Source organism: Bacillus rossius, chromosome 7 (genome assembly GCF_032445375.1).
Source record: "Bacillus rossius redtenbacheri isolate Brsri chromosome 7, Brsri_v3, whole genome shotgun sequence".
NCBI classification, from domain to species: domain Eukaryota; kingdom Metazoa; phylum Arthropoda; class Insecta; order Phasmatodea; family Bacillidae; genus Bacillus; species Bacillus rossius.
The window spans coordinates 19,483,257-19,505,522 of NC_086335.1; the positions used below are offsets into that span (position 1 = coordinate 19,483,257).

The window sequence follows — 22,266 nt, forward strand, 5'->3', positions numbered from 1 at the left end:
TACTTGAAGCGAATTTGGGCACAGCCTTTATTGTTTGTAATCAGTACATCTCGTGCAGATGCATCCACATGTTCAGCGCGTGTCTTGTTTTGTTCAGAAGAAACCCAGGAAGATCCCGTGGAGCGGCATCCTGGGGTCGGGTCCCTTCTGGGCCGTGCTGGTGACGTCACAGGCCGCGGTGTGGGTGTCGGTGACCCTCTCGATGCAGGTGCCGGCGTACCTGAGCAGCGTGCACCACCTGGGCGTGGCCGCGGTGAGTAGCCCCGGCTTCCACCCGCGTTGCCGCGGTGAGTAGCCCCGGCTTCCACCCGCGTGGCCCCGGTGAGTAGCCCCGGCTTCCACCCGCGTGGCCGCGGTGAGTAGCCCCGGCTTCCACCCGCGTGGCCGCGGTGAGTAGCCCCGGCTTCCACCCGCGTGGCCGCGGTGAGTAGCCCCGGCTTCCACCCGCGTGGCCGCGGTGAGTAGCCCCGGCTTCCACCCGCGTGGCCGCGGTGAGTAGCCCCGGCTTCCACCCGCGTGGCCGCGGTGAGTAGCCCCGGCTTCCACCCGCGTGGTCGCGGTGAGTAGCCCCGGCTTCCACCCGCGTGGCCGCGGTGAGTAGCCCCGGCTTCCACCCGCGTGGCCGCGGTGAGTAGCCCCGGCTTCCACCCGCGTGGCCGCGGTGAGTAGCCCCGGCTTCCACCCGCGTGGCCGCGGTGAGTAGCCCCGGCTTCCACCCGCGTGGCCGCGGTGAGTAGCCCCGGCTTCCACCCGCGTGGCCGCGGTGAGTAGCCCCGGCTTCCACCCGCGTGGCCGCGGTGAGTAGCCCCGGCTTCCACCCGCGTGGCCGCGGTGAGTAGCCCCGGCTTCCACCCGCGTGGCCGCGGTGAGTAGCCCCGGCTTCCACCCGCGTGGCCGCGGTGAGTAGCCCCGGCTTCCACCCGCGTGGCCGCGGTGAGTAGCCCCGGCTTCCACCCGCGTGGCCGCGGTGAGTAGCCCCGGCTTCCACCCGCGTGGCCGCGGTGAGTAGCCCCGGCTTCCACCCGCGTGGCCGCGGTGAGTAGCCCCGGCTTCCACCCGCGTGGCCGCGGTGAGTAGCCCCGGCTTCCACCCGCGTGGCCGCGGTGAGTAGCCCCGGCTTCCACCCGCGTGGCCGCGGTGAGTAGCCCCGGCTTCCACCCGCGTGGCCGCGGTGAGTAGCCCCGGCTTCCACCCGCGTGGCCGCGGTGAGTAGCCCCGGCTTCCACCCGCGTGGCCGCGGTGAGTAGCCCTGGCTTCCACCCGCGTGGCCGCGGTGAGTAGCCCTGGCTTCCACCCGCGTGGCCGGGATCTGTCCCTGCCCGAACACGCCCGGCCAACCTCGGCATCTGTTTTATTTTTGCGCAGGAAAAATGATTTCAAATATTAAAAGTGGTCGGTTAGGTTAGCTACATTAAAACACTTTAAAACACTATGGACGGTTATCTAGGTTAGTGTAGCTACATTAAAATAAACAGATAAATATAAATATATATAAATAAACCCGAGGTTGGCCGAAGGTGAATATTCGGGCGTGTTCGGGCAGGGACAGAACTTGATGTACATCTTAGGCTTCCCCTCATGCGCCGAGTGGAGGGCCTCACTTTCACTTGCCCCCGATCAGTCCCGAGCCGCTCGCTCGTGCTGCTTTGCGCTCGGGATGGAAGAAGAAACACCATTTCGACATTCCAGAGAGTTTTCAAAGTCACTGATTCAACTCAACCAAACTTTCATTTCAGTTACGATCACCTAGATGTGTAAAAACCTATCCTTTTCTGGAAAATATATATCATTTTTGCGTGAATTTTATTTATGTAATAGGTATAGCCTAACCAACCTTTCACTTTAACAACAGAGAAAACCCGAAGATACGCGGACGAGGTCTGACGCATAAAGGCCTTGCCTAACCAGGTGCACACACGGTGCGCAGAGCTTCAGAAAATATCACGCGATTTGAAAACTGCTCAAGATATCCGAGTGGGTTCTGATTACAAAAACCGTTGAAAAATACTCTGAGCACGGAATGGGTAGTTAAGTTTTCGTATTCAATTTTTAAACTGTATTTTTAGGATAACTCATACGCAACGTGCAAGTGTCATAACAAGCACACCTATGAAAGTCACGTTGGTTAAGAAAGGTTTACAGAAGGAGGAACAAAAATGTTTTAAGAAACAAAGATAAGAATCTTATTATGTAAAAAAAAATCGTTACTAACAAATTCCAAGATTGATTCCCACGAGAAAAAAAAACTAAGAAGCGAGAACTCCCTACACCCATATCTTCAGCTCAAACTTCCATACTGCAGTGTCCTGAGTGTGGTGAGATTTATTTTGACGCTCGATCAGAAGATAAGAGAGAGTTGTAAATGCTTCACAATGTGGCTTGAAGACTGATCAAACTTTGAAGGAGAAAACTTTGTTTGCGATTAGTGTTATTGAAAACACCGATTTTAAATTATATTAATCTACCATTAATTAATTGAATTTGTATCGCAAGAACCTTTCATTCATGAAAAAAAATACATAAAAATGTTGAATTAACTATAGTGCAATTGTTGCTTTCTAGAATAAATTTTGATCAAATGTTATCAGAATTGTCGTCTTGCCCGGTAACGAGGCAAAATAACACTTTTGCATTATATTTTTAAAACTGCTTAATAGTTTATGGATTTTACTGAAACAAAAAATCATCCGAATAATTAAAAATCAGTAAAATATTAATACGTTTACACATGCAAAGAAAACAAACGTGAGCTAATGTTTCAGTACTCGCCAGCGATGAGTAAACATCTGACCTCGGTAACGAGTAAATTCATGTGTTCTTATTTTGCAAACATACTTGTGATACGAAACTCGAATACTAAATTTAAGGTAGAATTCTTAAAAATAACTCCGAACGTGATAAATATACGAAAAATAATCTTTTTTAGGGGAAATTGTAAAAATGTTTACCCTTTTAAAACCTATTTATTATAATGTTTAACAAAATGATACTATTGGTTTATCATGGCATGCAACATTTATATAATCCAATATGGAGGCATAACGAAAAGAGTAACGATGACAACATACTCAACCAATATGGCAGGCGTATCGAAACATGCAATATTTATATAATCCAATATGGCGACCGTAACGATATGAGCAACGGTGGTTTTTAAGTAATATTTATTAAATTTTAATTAATTAAATAATATTTTATAAATTTTAGAATTTTTTTTATTAAAATCGGATAATAATTACTGATTGATAGATGGCGGGCGTAAGGATAATTGAAACAGTTACATCTTAATACAAGATGGCGGTTCTGTCTCAAACAGGCGATGCTATTATTACTTCAAATTTAAAAAAATTTACAAGTCCGAATATGCATGTTATTTTTATACAAACCTTATTTAATTCTTAGACTGGTAACTGTCTCGATGGTCATGCGGTTAATGGCGTATGTTTTCCAACCTTGAGGTCAGAGCTGCAATGGTTCGAATCACAGCGCTTCCAATGAATTGTTACGATCGCGCTTGGCTGCATTGCTTGGCGTCGCCGCACTCGTTCGGCCTGTCTGCGCCCCCTTCCACCCGCATCCTCTCCCTGGTATCTCGTGTCATATTATCTCGCGAAATCCTGACCTTCGCAGCGCGCACCTGCCTCAGATTGAGTTACTTAAAAGAGGCCGCAATGCGGCATAAAAGGACTCACACATGTTTATCGGCGCGTTTTGTGGGAACACGATGCTTGTTGCGTTCATCGGTGTTCTTTGAGCAGCCGCCGCGTCCTTCGAGGACTCACGACGCGTTTCTGGGCATTTCGACGGCGAAGGTCGCGCGATATCTCGGAGACATGCCCGATTGTTCTGGACGGGAACCCAAGGGCTATATAAGGAGGTTGGGCCGACCTTCGAGTCAGTCGGTCGGTGACTGAGTGAGTTCTCCCGCGGCGGAGTTTCCGGGCGATAGTGCCGCGGGTGCGGCAGAGTGGCGAAGTCCTTGGACGAAGGTTCCAGGGCAGGGAGTGAGGGAGTTCAGTGGAGTCGGGAGTTTTCCCGCGGCGGAGTTTCCGGGAGATAGAGTCGCGGGCGCAGCGGAGTCAGTGAAGTTCCGAGTGAGACGTCGAGTGAGATCTCGGCGAAGGGAAGTGCGTCGGCGGCGGCGGAGTGCGGCGACGGAGTCCCGCGGCGGAGACCCACGAGGGGTGCTGCAGTCAGAGTTGCGCCAGAGTTGCGGCCCAGCGAGGTGTGTGGAACGAGTGACTGGGGATTTTACATCTCTTTAAGTGTAGTTAATTATTTGCTAATTTAGAAGATTATTTGTAAGTGACAAGTAGCGGTAATAAATAAAACTGCGTGTGTGAAATAAAAATCTTTAATTGGGCTATCCTTTACGAACCCGCAGGGAAATCGTAACAGTATTTTGCATAAAAAATTAAATCTAATATGTCGATTAGGACCATAATAGCTCTGGTAGGTAATGTAACATCGACCTTATGTAATGTGACAGAGTAACGCTGGCGCTCTCTAGGAACAAACAGCAGAAACAAAGTCGACGGTATCCAAGATGGCGGCCTCCAGCAGAAGAGAAAAAAAATCAAGAGTGACGCTGGCGCTCTCCAGGAACAAACAGCAGAAGTAAAGTCGACGGTAACCAAGATGGCGGCCTCCAGCGGAAAACAAAAATAAATCAATATGGCGGCCGTGACGAAAATTTCATCATGAGTGAGTGGGGCTATCGATTCAAAGATGGCGGATCCAAGATGACCACAAAGGTCGTCAAGTTATCCAAGATGGCCGCCCTGAAGCCACAATCCAAGATGGCGGTTCGGCTCATCGGCTCCACAGCCTGCACCCTGACGCCGGAGGAACCAATATATTATACTACTTATAGTATTTTGTTTAAGAAAATTTTTATATTTGTGAAAGATGTTTATGAATTTAGTTAAAAAAATGAGTGTGAAGAAGATAAAAACATAAGTCCTATACTGGGGGTAAGATTCTAGAATTTTATAAAAGGGATTAAGTTTTAAGTTAAAACTGTAAATTCATATTTTCAATTTATATCAATACCATCATACTTTATATTCTAATAAGTTGTAAAATTAAATATAAAGATATAGAAAATATTTTTTCCCCTAACAATGTTTCTTTTATTCCAGAATGGATTTATCGCATCCCTTACAGAAATCTCCAAGTTTGTCACTGGTGTGATAATCTCAGCTGCAATAGACTCATCTATGGAGAAGAAAAAGCTGTCTATCACTGCAGCACGAAAACTTGCAGTTACTATATGTAAATACAATTTTTAAAAAACTATTTTTACTGTTTACTCTTGATGGCTACCAGGCTATTTTCAGCCAAATACACATTTATTCACACTATCACCACGTAGCATATTCTTTAACTGGTTCATTGGTTGATTCAATAAATGTATGTACTTATATGCGTAATTCAAGGGTGGCAAGGTTTGGCATTTGACGCCCCAGAACTAACTCAGTATTTAGCCACCCAATTTTGAAGTAAAAATATTAATCATTTACAAACAATAGTAAGATAAAATAATGCATGTACGGCACTTCCTTGATTCATTATTAATCAAGCCTTATTTAGCGCAGATTAAATAAAATGATTATTTGTAACTTGTATTTTTGAAAGTAACTAACAATGAATCTTTTACAGTAAATAGTGAATATAAGCGATTATTTTGTGATTTGTGGTGAAAATAGTCTGGAAAAGCATAAAAACTAACAATTTAATGGGAGTTTTAATTTTAATTTCCCGGGGGAGGATTCCCGGAACTACACCTCCCCTCCCCCTTTACAAGAGTGGGCAGTCCACACTCCCCAACTCGGTATGCCTTGCCACCCCAGTTAAACAGCTACATCATGAACCTATGGCGTGTGCCATAGAGGGGCCCACAACATTCCGAGAAGCCTACGATGTCCATCAAGTTCTGTCCCTGCCCGAACACGCCCGAATATTCACCTTCGGCCAACCTCGGGATTTGTTTTATTTTTGCGCAGGAAAAATGAATTCAAATATTAAAAGTGGTCGGTTCGGTTAGCTACATTCAAACACTATGGACGGTTAGTTTGGTTAGTATAGCTACATTAAAATAAACAGAGAAATAGAAATATACATAAATAAACCCGAGGTTGGCCGAAGGTGAATATTCAAGCGTGTTCGGGCAGGGACAGAGCTTGATGTACATTCCGGCCGAGTGCGAGCCTTGTTGATGTCGTCAGTAAACGTCCTTGCCACCGAAGCCAAGGAAACGAAGGAGTGAGCGGAATGTCAGTGAGGATCCAGTGGAGGTAGCGGGCCTCGCCTGGCCGCAAGCAGCAGACACGGCTGGCTCGCCCCAGTGGGAGGGGGGGGAGGGTGAACAGTTACCCCTTCAGATAGCCTCTCCCGCAGAACTCCGGCAAGTGCTTGCACCTCAACACGTGACATTAAACAAGTCGGCATTTACAAATACAGGCTGTAAAATACTCAACCGTAATAAGTTCGTACAATTTTTTAATAAAATATAAGTTAAATTGAAGTGAATTGGTTAAGTAAACATAAGTATTCCACCAAATTAATAAAACAAAAAAAAAAATTGGACTCGGTAGGGGTTAACCCCCTGCAACACCAACCAATAGGACAAGGCTTAAGGGGGTAGTATTCTAAATAAATTTGCTTCAATTATTTCTTGTGTTTGCTCATTATTTCAAATGAATTAATAATATAACTATTGTAAGTTGTTTATACTTTATAGAGTGTTTAATGTATTTGAGACGTATGTATTTAATAGTGTTGAGAAACTTAAAAGCCAATTTTTATGTCGACCCTATCATGAACCAAGAGTTTGTAATAGTCTTGTATAACACTTTAAGTAGTAATTCGTTTGTGTGAAGCCTTTGTCTGTATTACTTAATTTTTGTATATCAATAATCTATCTTTTATATATATATATATGTATGAATGTTTGTATGTAAGACATTGATAAACTCAGACGCTGTTTGACTGATCACCATGGAAGTTGGCACATCTGAGTGTTTTTTTTTTTTTTTTTTTCCATGAAGAATGTTTTTAATGTTATCCATTTTTTTATTGTAAATCGCCAGATGATGGCGCTGCAGCGCATCAACATCTACACAGTTCAACCGATCGTCATGTAAATTGGTATATTTACATAGATATTTGAACACGGAAGTTATTTTCGATACATACATTTTGCTATAACTCTCCACTAGATGGCGCTGCAGCACATCAACTTCTGCACTTCTCTCTCTCTATATATATATATATATATATATATATATATATATATAGAGAGAGAGAGAGAGAGAGAGAGAGAAAAGGGGGGGATAAATAAATAACCAATGACAGGACATCTGACGGGTTCTCCTAGTAAATAGTATAAAACAATGTCGCTATCCCCGTCTGTCTGTTCACTTACTTCTAAACTACACAATGGATTTGGATGCCATTTACACCATCGTTTAGAGGGTTTATTCAGGAAGGCTTTGATGTATAATAAATTCATATTAAATATAAATATGGTAGATAGATCTCCATGTTTTGTAATCAAGACGTAATAAGATACGTGATAATTATAAGTAATTGCTTATTAAATCTAAATGACGCTACATTAGTAAGCGTATCCGTGCGGAGCCAGGGTGTGTTCTTTGTCATTCATAAATCAATAACAAAATTGTTTTCCCACAATCCTACAAACCTGAGTTTTCCAGGGTTTTGTAAAATCCAAATTGTTATTGATTTATGAAAGATAAACAGTAGTAGGTACATATTAAAGCACCTGCGGCAGGAGTAAGAGAGTGGATGGTGTTTCTTCGTCTTGGGTTGTAACATCAAGGTGGCCATCTTGGATGTCTTTGAACTTTGACCTTGACCTTTGACCTAGACCTTGACCCCGGCGACTATTTTTACCGCCATTTATAATTATGATGTCATAGCCACCATCTTGTTTTCATCTGCTGAAAGCCGCCATATTGGATGACAACACATCGGCCAACGAGTGCCAGCCTTTCCTGCTCGGGCCGTACGCACTACCTTCGCTCGGGATCCGCTCGTAACTCCCGCGGAGGCCGGCGTCGCTGCTTAAGTACTTGAGGCGCTCTTTCGAACCGACGAGAGCGGCTGTAACGAGTCGCGTCGTCCTGTGCCGACCCGACGCCTGAACAGTCCAGAAGGGTGGCGTTCATTCTCGCTGCTCCGCGCGGTGGCGATAGATAACAGCGCCGAGGCAGGACGATGCGAGGGGAGCGGAGGGGGAGGGGTTAGTAACTACCCTTGTAATCCGACCAGGTGCCCGTGGCATACCTTACGTCAGTGGAGGCACGTGACACGGCGCGTGACGCCAGTGGCCGTGCAGGGCCGCCAGCCATATATGAACCTGGCATCGCGATCTGGACCCTCGCGCTCGTAGCACTATTATTCCTTCAAATTATAACAGATTACAAGTCCGTGTATGTGTGTTATTTTTTTATATGGTTCGAAGGATCATAACAACATTGGTAGTTAATGAAACATCGACCTTATATGCATGATACAGAGTGATGCTGGCACTCTCTAGGAACAAACAGCAGAAACAAAGATGGTGGTATCTAAGAGGCTGACTTTCAGCAGAACAAAAATAATATGACATCTGTGGCATCATCCAAGATGGTGGCCTCCAGCTGATGAAAATAAGTTGGCGGATGTGATGTCATCCAATATGATGGCCTCCAGCAGACGAAAACAAGATGGTAGCTGTGACATTATAATTCAAAATGGCGGTAAACCAGGAGGTGGATCCAAAATAGTCGACAAGGTAAAGGTCAAAGGTCAAAGTCAATGTCCTAGGTCATCATCCTAAATGGCCGCCGTGACATCACAACCCAAGATGGCGGACCGACAATCACTATCCACTCCTCTACTCCTGCCGCAGTAGCCCCCATTATATACTTCCGTGTCCAAAAAGTTAAGTAATATGTGACAAAGTCTACACAGAAACAATTAATTAAAACTATATACAACATGATTACATGATCTATTTAACGCTTGGCTTGACATAAAAATTTGAATTTTTAGTTTATATAAACTATTAAATAAATATGTATAAATAAAATACATAATAAACAATTAAATATTGATAAAATCATTCAAAATAATTTAGGATACTACTCATTTAAGGCGACCGGCATGTTTTCCGTAAGGGCAGGACAGCTTCTGCACCCTACCTGACGGCTAGCAACCTTGAAAAGAATACCTTTTGTACCAGCACTTATTAAGAAGCTGATCCCGTGGCGTGTGTTTCACGTCACATTATCTCCAGCTGCGAGCGAGTCCATGCTGCCACCGCATGTTCAGCCGTGTTGCGCTTCTCATTGGGATACAGCTAAGACGAAGTTGAAACGTCAGTAACCAATCACAAACTCGGAGTTTCTACCTATCAATAACCTGCCAGAAACTGATGAACTTTAAAGTTCACGTTGTATAAATGGCGAAACAATGCTGGTTTACTAATAAGAGCCTTTGTAAACGATGTCAGTGCTATATAAATGTAGTTATTAACCTGGTCTGACGTCCGTGTGTTCACACTTCAATGGGGTATTCATTTGCGGCCTAACGACCTTGAAGATGGCTGCAATAAGGAAAGCCATAACGACGGGACACAAACATTTTATACAGACGTGGCCTGAACCCTGAAAGAAGCAATTTTCAAAGGCATGGAGGAGTCCAGCGTAGAAACGTGCGCGCCAAGATCAGTTACGGCTGTCGTCACGCAAGTATTTCTTAGTATGATAAGTAATAAGTGAGTGGCAGTTTGAACGTTATTGATATTGAACTGATTAATACAGTATAGTAACTATTGAAACAGGTTTTTTTTCTTAGTCCTACTTATTATATTGTCCATCATTACCTTACTTCTACAGATGTTTACAATCATTGTTCTCACATTGAACATTCCAGACTACTCATACGTAAAGAGTCAAGAAAATGTTGAATAAAAATTAGTAGATGGTGCCAAAATTTAAACATGACAAAATGAAAATTACAACACTGTCATGTCACCTTTTTCAAATGTGAAACATTTGCAAAAGCCTGCCATAGCCGCGGGCGGCTCGCAGCTGCTGGTGTGCTTGTTGCAGCTATCCTGCTGCCAGGACTCGCTCTGGTGGTGCTGGGCTGCTGCGCGCACCACCCGGTGCTCGCTGTGGCAATACTGGTGCTCGCGAGCTCTGCTTCTGGAGCGAGCACCTCCGGCAACCTGGCCAACACTGTCGACATCTCGCCCAACTATGCAGGTGCTCGCAGGCCACTCCGCAGTCGAGCGGTGCTTCGTCTAACATTCACGCTACCTGTCCGTTGTTTTATCACAATATTGCTTGCATCTCCTTTGTAATTTTTAGCTATAATTTCTAACTCTAGACATTAATCGTAGATCTCCTTGACGTATATAATAGCATACATTAAATCATAATCTGAAAATAATAGCTAGTTTTGATAGGCTAGTTTAGGTAGGTTTAGGTAGGCGCAGTGGCTTGTGGCATAGGTCATAGGGTTCGTGATGTCATCTATGACGTCACAGATTTGCCAAAAATCTACATTCCCCCATTCCCCGAAAATTTCACAGCAATTTCCTTATTTCCCTCCAATTTTTCCATTTTCCAATCGAAATTTCCAATTTTCCCCTAAAATTCCTTCTTAAATCGCCAACCACTCCTAATTTTTGCATTAATCATTGATAACTTTGCAGACATATCCCTACCAGACACCAATAAGGGATCGTCCATTAATCACGTGAGGCTCGAAAGGGGGGGGGGAGGGGGGGGAAATCACGAAATATCACAAGGGGGAGGGGGGGTGTAGAGAGATATCACGTGTATTTTTTTTTCGCCCGATTTCTACTAAACCGAAAAGCGATGCATGACCTTGACTCGCCGTAGCCAGGCAACAATATCCCCGCCCGCCGCAACATGAACCACGCGGCTCGGCTTGCCAATCGCTAGTAAGACTGTGATTTTGGCGCCGAATACATGCGTAAATCACATATAAACCTTTCCTTTATTATTTTTATGCCAGTGAGAATAAACCTGCAACCTAAATGTGTGTCTGGACATTTTTATCACTGTGCTTAATTTTCCAGAATTAAATTAGATTATACCTATATTTAAAGATAATATTCCGAAATTTTTAAAAATATTTTGCACCAAAAAATACACGTGATTTATTGGGGGGGGGGGGGTGTTTGTCTGAAACCTCACCTCAAATCACTAGGGGGAGGGGGGTTAAAAATTTGCTAAAAAAACATCACATGATTAATGGACGACCCCTAGCCGCTACGGAAAATTGAAAATATGCAATCTGATTGGTTAGTTCATGCAGGTCATGTCTGTTTCTTGGGGTGTCCATTATAGGTTAAAGGTCGCACCTTGAGATAATCCAAGATGTCGGTGGTGACGTCAAAGGTCAAAGATCACAAATCCTAAATCCTATGCAACAAGCCATTGCACTCAGACCTACCAAAACTAATATATAATGTTATGTAGTAAATATAAATGTGTATTTAAATATAACACAATATTTTAATGTAAATGAAACAATAAATTATCTAATTAGGCTACCTTATGATCTTAATTGCTATTTGTTCAGTGATATTAATTTTATACAAACTAAAATTATAATTTCGTGGACATATAAGAATAACATGTTACAAGTTTTACTTCTTTAAATTTTTAGTTCAATGAATAACTCTATGGCTACAATTAAATATCGCCAATCACAAAATAAATTATTTAAAATACATACAGCATATAGCATCCTATGGAATGTACTTGCATGCTACTGTTTTCAGGAATCATGATTGGGCTTGTCAAAACTGTGGTGGTCATTCCCGGGTCGCTGGCTCCCCTCGTCGCAAGTATCTTAGTGACAGATGATGTAAGTTTTTGTTATCACTTCATATGGTACAAATTTTGTTGCACATGTTTCTATTTGGTCAGGGCGCAAATGGAATACTATCAAAATGGTTTCAGGCTGTTAAGATTTTCTGGAAGGTTATCGGAATAGCAGCTTGCACATTAACATAAACCTATGCTATTGTACACTAATGCCAAATACATAATTCTAAAAGCAATACATATCTACTATCTGTGAAAGTGGCTGGTTATATCTATTGTGAAAGCAAGGTATAATGATATAGAACCAAATTAATTGACTCAAGTTTACTTACTCTTTAATGGTACACAATTCATACGAACAAAAAACATATTATCACCATGGCAAAAAACAACCGACAAAGAAAGTCATGGATATCAACATCATGCAAACAATGTAAACAATGTATGTATAATATATGAAGTTTGTTCTCAGTCACAACACTCCCACTAGAACATACTTTGTGAATGTATTAGGTCACTGATTTGAGTCCCATTCCTTGAACACAGAAACGGTGTTTGGTGACTGGCAGGCCTTTGGTCAGCACATCAGCAATCATGCCAACAGAACCTTGATGAATCACGTTGATCACCTTGTCTTCTACAAGCTGACGTATGAAATGATGTTTTGTGTCAATGTGCTTGGTTCTTGCTGTATAACCAGGTGATGTCGCCAAATCAATTGCACTTTTACTATCACACAAAATGTTTATTGCTCCATGTGAACAAATATTGTCTAACTCGCCTATCAATCCTCTAAGCCAAAGTACCTCTTGACATGCTGCGGAGAGTGCCGTGTACTCGGCTTCTGCTGTTGACAGCGCTACAGTTCTCTGCTTCTTGCTACTCCAGGTAATGGCACCTCCTTGCATAGTGAAAACGTAGCCAGTAGTGGAACGTCGATCATCGATATCATTTGCCCAGTCTGCATCACAATGTCCTGTAATGTCACTGGATTCACTACTACTGAATTCAAGCTTGACATCTGCTGTACCCTTCAAATAACGCATGATTCTTTTTACAGCCACCCAGTGAGCCTTACAGGGGTTACTACTGAATCTACTAACTGCATTTAATGCAAATCCAATATCGGGCCTGGTTCCCTGATAAACATACATCAAACTTCCAATAGCCTCTTGGTAAGGTACGTTGCTGAACTCTTCAGGTTCTTGTGATTGCAATCCCATATTCTTCGACAGCCTTTGGTTGATGTCACTAGGGCAGACTGCTGGATTGCATTCTTCCAAGTTAAACTTGGACAGCACCTCCTTGATATAACCTTCTTGATCAATCCAGATCTTCCCTGCAGTACGGTCCCGTGTAACTCTTATTCCCAGAATGCATTTGACCTCTCCCAAATCTTTCATCTTGAATCTCTCCATCAATCCATTTTTAATGGCATTTTTGGTTTGGCTGTTGTTGTAGGCAATGAGTAAATCATCAACATAGACAGCTACAATGACGATGCTCCCACTTTCTACCTTAAAATATATACACTGATCTATCATCGAACGAGAGAGCCCAATCTCTTCCAAAGCTCTATTTAGCTTCTGATTCCATGCTCGACTACCTTGTTTAAGACCATATATTGCCTTTGAAAGTTTGCAAACCTTCTCTTCACCTTCTTCAAAACCTTTTGGCTGAGTCATATATATATCTTCCGAAAGATCTCCATGTAGGAAGGCTGTCACAGCATCCATGTGATCAATGTCTAGGTCATACTTTGCAGCCAATGCTAAAATTATCCTTATTGACGAGTGACGAACTACAGGCGCAAATGTCTCTTCATAATCAATTCCTCTTTTTTGAGCACAACCCTTTGCAACCAGCCTGGCCTTATAACGTTCTATTCCTCCTTCTGTGTTCCTTTTGGTTTTGAATACCCATTTGCAGTCGATGGGTTTTCTGTCAGCTGGTAGGTTTACGATTTCCCATGCGTTATTCTGTCTTAATGAGTCAATTTCTTCCTTCATGGCATGAATCCAATGTTTTCTCGCAGAGCATGCTAGAGCTTCCTCCAGAGTCTGAGGATCAGCAGAGTCAACATTAACCTTGTACATGATGAAGTCCTTCATTTGTTTTGGTTTCTGGGCTCTACCAGAACGTCGGAGCCGCTGATCTTGTGTATCATCACTAATTCGTTCCTCGCTACATACATAGTCTTCAATTGCACAGTCTCCCACTTGACTGAAGCCTTCTTGAGCCTCAAAACCCTTAAATTCATTCAAACTATCTGTTTCATGGCATGAATTGTCTTCAACATCATCTGGTACCATGATGGGAATGTCTTCCTTTAACTGGAGAGATGCAGTTGGAATAGGTTTAAACACATCCTTTTCAGCCTCACTGTGAACTCTGTGAACTCCTTCATTCTCAATGAACACTACATCACGACTCTTGATAACTCTTGTAGTTCCCTGTTTGAGAAGTCGATATCCTTTGGAGTTCTCACAGTAGCCTACAAAGATGCATTCTTCACCCTTTTCACTAAATCGTCTACGTCTTTGCTTGGGAACGTGTGCAAAGGCTTTGCACCCAAAAACTCGCAGATGTCGCAAGTCTGGCTTGCGCCCACTCCAGACCTCCTCTGGTGTTTTTCCAGCTAACACTCTGGAAGGGGAACGATTGTGCAAGTAAGCTGCTGTGTTCACTGCTTCAGCCCAAAAAGAGTAATCCAGCCCTGCCTCGATGAGCAAACAACGTGCCTTCTCCACAAGAGTGCGGTTCAGTCGCTCTGCTAGACCATTCTGCTCAGGTGTGTAGGGGCAAGTGGTCTGATGTTGGATTCCAAGTTCCTTCAAGATCATCGATAGTCCACTGTTGACATATTCACCCCCATTGTCTGTACGCAATATTTTGACTTGCTTATTTGTTTGTCTCTCAATCATGGATCGAAAATCCTTGAATGTATCTGTGACTTCACTTTTAGATTTTAAAAAATAGACGAATACCTTTCTAGAGTAATCATCTATGAGAGTGAAGAAATAGCGGGAACCTCCAATCGACAACTCTTCCATTGGACCACAAATGTCAGAATGCACTAACTGCAATGTGTCAAGTGCCCTTGTTCCTTGATGCTTGAATGGGAGTCTTTGCTGTTTGCCTTTTACATAAGTAGTACATGTAGCACTGTCAAAGTTCGAAAAATTCAGCCCCGACGCGGATCCATCCCGCAACTGTTTCATACCCCATCGGTTCAAATGACCTAGCCTTCTGTGCACAGAGCACTGCCAGAAACCGATCTGGTACAATTGACTCTTTCTTCAGATTGGTCCAGCTTGTACATATTGTTCACTAAAGAGCCTGTAGCCACCAGCTCCCAGTTAGTATCATAAATGCAACAACCCTTATCAGAGAACAACACAGTGTGGCCATGCTTGACAATTCTACTCACAGACAGCAGATTAGTTGAAACATCAGGTACATACAAAACTTCCTCTGCCTTAACAGTATCTACCTTTCCAGCTACAGATACCTTCAAGTGTACATCTCCTTTGCTTCTAGCTGGCAGTCTATTGTTATCCGCCATCATGATTTGATCATTTGTATCTTCACGAGTGCCTGATAGCCAGCTGAGTTTTCTTATAATATGTGCAGTTGCCCCCGAATCAATGTACCATTCCTCAGTATCAGCATTTCCTGTAGTGAGGACAACATTCAGAAAAGCACGGTGACCGGCGCCTTTATTTTCTGTGCCCTTGTGCTCTGAATATCTTGCACATTCAAATCGTTGGGGGCAATGACGTGCTATGTGGCCATACCCATTGCAGTCAAAACACTTGGGACCCTTGTTGAAATCCCTCCTCGCCTTGGAGCTGTAGAAGGCAGACTCTTGTTCAGGAACTCCTGGTTTTCTTGCAGTTACTTGGACTTCTTGCAATAGTTTGGTCTTAATAGAATCTCCAGTAATAGGCGCTCCTGAACTTTCTAGTCCCATTATCATTGGCCTATAATCATCTGGCAACCCGGCTAACAATAATGTTCCAATCCACTCTTCACTAACCTCAAAATTAATGCCTCTGAGTTTGTGTGCAGTAGTTATAATACTATTGACATACTCTTCTACAGAAGTACAGCTTTCTAACCTAGTCGTAATTAGAGACCTTAACAATCCTACTCTTCTTGTTAACCCTGAATCCTGAAAAGCATTCTTCAACTTGTCCCATGCCTCCTTTGCTGTACAAGTGTCTTGAAAATGTACATAATTTACAGAGCTGATTGACAAAATAATCTTTGCCCGAGCGCGTATAATCTTCTTGTCATCCTTTTCTTCACCTGTGACACACTGCCACAATTCTTCATGTTCCAGATAAGTTCTCATTGCAAACTGCCAAGTATTATAGTTTTCCCGTCCGACCAACTTTTCGATCGTCGGCAATGAGCTATGAGCTTGTCCTGCTGCCATATCTAATACCATGTTTTCTTACATCTATATCATAATTTCACGTTATCTGGGCCCATAACCTATTGTGAAAGCAAGGTATAATGATATAGAACCAAATTAGTTAACTCAAGTTTACTTACTCTTTAATGGTACACAATTCATACGAACAAAAAACATATTATCACCATGGCAAAAAACAACCGACAAAGAAAGTCATGGATATCAACATCATGCAAACAATGTAAACAATGTATGTATAATATATGAAGTTTGTTCTCAGTCACAACAATATCCAGTTACAGAAGCATTGACGATATTAAAACATAATTTATGTTTATCCAGTTAAAATGTCAGAAAACTTATACTCGCATACTAACAGCCTTCAAAACACATTTTTGTACTGTGCAAAATCAACTACAAAACAAGACATGGGAATAATAACAGTGGGTGCATTACCACCACAAGCGTTAGCAGTGAACCTTGCCAATAGAAGTATAATAATGTATATTGTATAATAATGTATAATATGTGCAAATATGCCAGTGACCAGGGGTGTAGATCCCCTGGAATTAAAAAGCCCCTTACTGAGGAGAACCACTTACGCTATCAAAATAGTTACTGTTGAAGGGGATGATAAACATAATTGTGGACAACCCAGGCGAATTCTACAGATTTTCACTCCTGAAAGTGAGCAAGTATGCGAGTGATCAAAAATGTGACTAAACAAATATGCAAGTATGCAAATACATAGGAATTCAAGTGCACAAGTATACAGTTGCACTTTCATGCAAACATGTAATCGAGAACCCCACTCTTGATCATCGCCTACAATGTTCGCTACCTAAACTTTTCGTTACTCACTTTATTGTTATGCTTTGGTGACATACCCTTGATTTACTTTACTAGCTGTAAAGAAGTTTCCCTTCATCAATCGTGGAATAAGGTTGGATGTGACACTTTGGTCAGAAGTGAGGCTTTTGTGGAAATAATGCTGGTTGTTAGTTCCTCTACAATATATTTTTTGGTCTAAGAGAAATTTTGTATTTAAAGATCGTTATTTGATCAAAAATGTTGGCATCCCTAAAATAACGTTTGATTTACAAGATGGCTGTGCAGCATGACACCAGCAGCTATTAAAAACAAATTCATCCATAAAACAAAAGCTGAATATGGACAAATTGAAATTAAATGCTAGGTAGGGACAATGGAAAAAAAGTATTCCACTAAGGAAGAAAAACTTCAAGAGGAAAGGTCTTCATGTAGAGTACATTGGAAAATGTTAATTGTTACTGTTGTTGAATTTTATATGAAAAATAGGTCTTCACTGGTAATTTACCCAAGTTTTTAATTATTAGTTTTTTTCCTTCTTTATGCAATATTTCTAAATAGATACAAGCTAAATTTAATAGATATAACATACTTTGGAAGTAAAATCAAGTTCGTAACTGGATAATATACAGCATTAATAAGTGCCTTTAAAATATCTTATAATTTTAATTATTTTATTCAAACCTTTCTGGCGAGTTTCTAAATTGTAAGGTGTCAAAACTGTGTTTGTAATAAAATGTTAATGATTTAAGAATGACAGTATTTCAGTAGTAATAATTTAGTGATCTCGGCAATGTGGACACACTGCTGTAACCAAGGGGTAGGGAAAGTTAGCAGAGGACCATGAATGGCTGGTAGTTGGGGAGAGGGCGCACAGTGCAATATGGGCTTTCCATCTGGACAAAAGTAATTTTTTCAATATTTTTATTTGTTTAAAAGGTGTTTGTAAATGAGTAGTGTATACTAATAGTTTCTCCGGCGCCAGGCTACAGGCTGTGGAGCCGAGAGCAGGTCAATGAACGATTGCTCTGTCATCACGGAGGCCATTTTGGATGACCTTTACCCCGGCGGACATTTTGGATCCGCCATATTGGATATGCCATCTGTAAAACGATAGCCCTGCTCACTAATGCTGCACCTTCCATTATGCCGCCATCTTGGATATGTATGATGTCATCGTTGTACTTTTCGTTACAGCAGACATATTGGATTATAAAACATTGCAATTTTCGTTACTGCCCATAGGCGTGCGCACGGTAGGTGCCACAGGTGCCTTGGCACCACCATTAGGGTTAACGTTATTTTATTTTTTACAAGCAGAAATAATACATACTTACAAAAAACCATATTATTTTCAAAAAATACGTTTTCCAATCGTGTTGAGTTACAGATAGGTGTTCATAACACTATCAGTATATCAATTATCAATCGAACCAACTATACACACGGAAACAAGCCAGGTGCATTTACTTGTGTTGTACACGCGGGCCGCGGCTACGAAACTTCTGAAATGTAAATACTTCTCCTAGTTCTCCTCGAATTACAAAGAATGCGCGCTCGGTGTCCACTGTTCACTCCACTCGGCAGGCGCACGGAATAATAGCCGCGTCCGCCAGGTAGCACTACTGTGCAGTGTTTACTATTAATGTTTACTCATCAGTTTACTGTTCTAATGAGTACACGAGTACAGCCTGTGTTTGTTACGTGGATCACTCATTAATTAATTATCATTTTATTTTCACTAATTGACAGTTGTTATGGTTCGTTAATTGCTGTATATATCTGGCTGTATGATGTATAAATGGGTGATTAAAATTAAAAAGCCGGGTCCCGAAAAGGATTACTCAATGACTTATATCAGGGGCGTAGCCAGGGGGGGGGGGGGGTTAGGGGTTCAAACAACCCCCTTCCCCCTTAGCACCAAATCTTTAATTAATTTCTTAAACATCACTCAAACAAATTTCATATTAAAATTAATAAAAATTTTACAATTACAATATTTAAATTTAAGTACCGAAAACTGCTAAAATAGCACTATTTTACACCTTAAAATCCAAATTTTCCCGGGGGAGGACCCCCCCCCCCCCCGTATTAAAGCGCTTTAATACGGGCGGGGGGGGGGGGGTGGCATGCTTCTTAACACCCCCATACACAAATCCTGGCTATGCCACTGACTGATATGCATTCCCTGACAAAACATTTTTGTTGTATTCCGAAAGTTAAAACTTTTGCCCACTCTTATTTCTGTATTTTTATTATTTTAATATTTTACATATTTGAGGTATGTTACAAAAACTCCTTTGATTTGTTGATTTTAAAACTTAACATTCGACAATGTTTTTTCTAGCATTTATTTGGCGTCTTCAGAAAACATGTAAGTACGGTTTTTTAAAGCCACCAGCATGAATTCCGTGCAAACAATGTGTGCAATTTAATTTATGGCTTAACAAAGCTTAAAACTGTAAATAGTTTAGTATGTTTCCTGGCGATTAAAACTCTCAAAGCCATAATTTGTCATAAAAAATGTTAAAATTTTTACATCTGTGTATTTAATGTTTTTGTTCGGAAACACCTTAAATAGCACCATTTTGCGCTTTCAAATCCAAATTTTTCCGGGGGAGAACCCCCGGACCCCCCGCTTTAGACTCGGGGTCCGTGAATGACAGGGCTGTTGTGTAATCCGGCACCACCACTACTGAAGTTCTGCGCACGCCTATGTTACTGCCGCCATATTGAATTCTAATTACATGTCCGCCATCTTGGATTTGATTTCACAGCCATTTTTTCGATTCTGACATCATTGCCGCCATTTTTTTTAATCTACTGGAAACTGTCAACTTGGATGATGTCACTGATGTTCTTTTCTGTTCTGCTGGAGGCCGCCATCTTGGATTCCGACAGCTTTGTTTCCTCTATTTACTCCTAGAGAGCACCAGTATCACTCTGTCTCATCACAGAAGGTCGATGTTCCATTACCTACCTAAGCTGTTATGGTCCTTATCAATACCTATATTAAATATAATTTTTTATACAAAATACATTGGAAGCGCTGTGATTCGAACCATCACAGCTCTGACCTCTTGGTTGGAAAACATACACCTTTAACAGCACGGCCATCAAGACATTTACAAGACTGAGAATAAAATAAGGTATATAAAGAATAACACACATATTCAAACTTATAATTTTTTTTAATTTGAAGAAATAATAGCATAGCCTGTTTGAGACAGAACCGCCATCTTGTTTTCGTCTGCTAGAGTGCGCTACAACCATGTTAAGTTTCAGTTTTACCTGCCAGAGTACAAGAATCATTTATTATTACTGTGGCACCCACCATTTGAAAATTTTGACACCATCTTGGACATTCGAAATATTTAGCTAGAAATTTGGGAACAATTCCAAAATTCATAAAAAATCACTCATTAATTTACTGATTGATTCGATCAGTTCATGTCCTCGGTTCGATACTTAACCGATGAAAATGTTTGAATTTTATGTAAAAAATAATTTTAATAAATATTATGGAAAGTCATAAAATCAGCTTAAGTTCATTATCTATCAGCCTCCTATAAGCCGATATGACCGCCATCTTGAAAATTTGTAATAATTAAGCTAGAAATTAGGAAAAAGTTGAAAATTCATCACAGAAATCACTCAATTTTCTGATTGATCGATAGACTCCTGTCCTTGCTTCGATCCTTGGTCAATGCAAAAAAAAATTATGTTAAAAATACTTATTTAATAAAATATGAAGAAAGATCCTACAAGAGGTTTAAGTTCCTCATAAACCAGCCTCCAGTAAGCCAATATGGCCGCCATCTTGTAAATTTGTATTTGTTGGCCTAGAAATTCGGAAAATTTTTCTAAATTCATCAAAAAATACACTTATTAAAATAATAAATTGCACTATAGGTTTCCATTCTCGGTTTTATTCTCTGCCAGTGATAAGAATAACTTAAGCTTAAAATTAATGTTATATTCTGTTTCCCATTACCTTTAGTTTATTTTTCAATCACTTTAAGAAAGACAAATCAAGACAAAATACCTGTCCAAAGAATTAAAAACCATTGTCACTATGCCTATAGAATTGTTTCTCATAAATATTAAATACTGATCTGCGAAAGGTTAGGAAATACCTTCAATAGATAAGCACAATATATAAACATTTTCAGAGTTGACAGAATTATCCTAATCTGAAATCTAACAAATTTTATCCTGTATCACATGAGCCTTCAAAGAAACCAGGTTACCAGCTAAAATGCACGTCAGCATGTAAGTAAAATATAAAACTGTCCAGTAAAACTTCCAAGTAGGTAGTAAGTGTTAAAATAATGTAGTGAGCATAGATTAATTGTTCACAACTCAGAGCAGCCAATATTAATTTACAGTGAGAAAAATTGCACATATTTTTACATGCACATAAAGTACATGCAACATTTGAATGAGTGCCCAAATGTGACTTCAGAGTGAATGAAATAATTATTGCTGATATAATAGCACTTTCTTTGCTATAGACCCTTGCAATACCACCATGGTCAGAAAACATTTTAGTGCTCACAAATTAAATGCATACTACTTACTGAACAGAAAAATATTGAGATCCAACTATTCAAATTTGAGCTATTTCTATGGTAATATTAATGCTCGTTAGTAAAATGCAACTGTAAGTGAATAAGTTATCAGCACAGGCATCACTGCCAGTGTTCTGTACACTGCTGCTGGCTGCACGCATGTTGCAGGATGTCGTGGCCGGCTGGAATCAGCTATTCTGTGTGACCGCAGCCCTGAGCACAGCGGGCTGCCTGGTGTTTGTGTTCCTGGGCTCCGGGGAGGTGCAGCCTTGGAACGACTACCAACCTAAACTTGAAACAGCCACCGAGACCGAAGATCTCGTGCAAACCAAAGAATAAAACTTTGAATTTCCTAAGAGCTGAATTTCTTACAACTGTTAACTTTGATAACTTTCTTCCTCTCCCCATTACAAAATCCACAAAATGAATTTTGTACAGTGTGGGAAAGTCCATTAGACAAAAAACAGCCAAAAGCACTCATCCCAACAGCCAGCAATCCCAGCTGTGATGCACTCTTCAGCAAATAGCCACCTGGTGGCCATTTATACTACGATTACCGATTTAAATTTGGAAT

At 41.3% G+C, this 22,266-nt stretch overlaps 1 protein-coding gene across 3 annotated transcripts in view; it reads left to right on the top strand.

Moving 5' to 3' along the window:
• The window catches only part of LOC134533695 (sialin-like), a 41,214-nt gene extending 19,169 nt beyond the window's left edge, over nucleotides 1–22,045 (top strand). Inside the window, exons 6-10 of one of the 3 annotated variants that reach the window (XM_063371253.1) lie at nucleotides 98–253; nucleotides 5,142–5,274; nucleotides 10,122–10,277; nucleotides 11,828–11,913; nucleotides 21,861–22,045. In XM_063371253.1, the coding sequence (XP_063227323.1) occupies nucleotides 98–253; nucleotides 5,142–5,274; nucleotides 10,122–10,277; nucleotides 11,828–11,913; nucleotides 21,861–22,031 (702 nt within the window). In that variant the 3' untranslated portion in view covers nucleotides 22,032–22,045. Of the gene's footprint in view, nucleotides 1–97; nucleotides 254–5,141; nucleotides 5,275–10,121; nucleotides 10,278–11,827; nucleotides 11,914–17,389; nucleotides 17,621–21,860 lie in introns of those variants that run through there. The other 2 variants (XM_063371254.1, XR_010075371.1) reach the window with 2 other exon arrangements.
• Nucleotides 22,046–22,266: the final 221 nt, after the last annotated feature.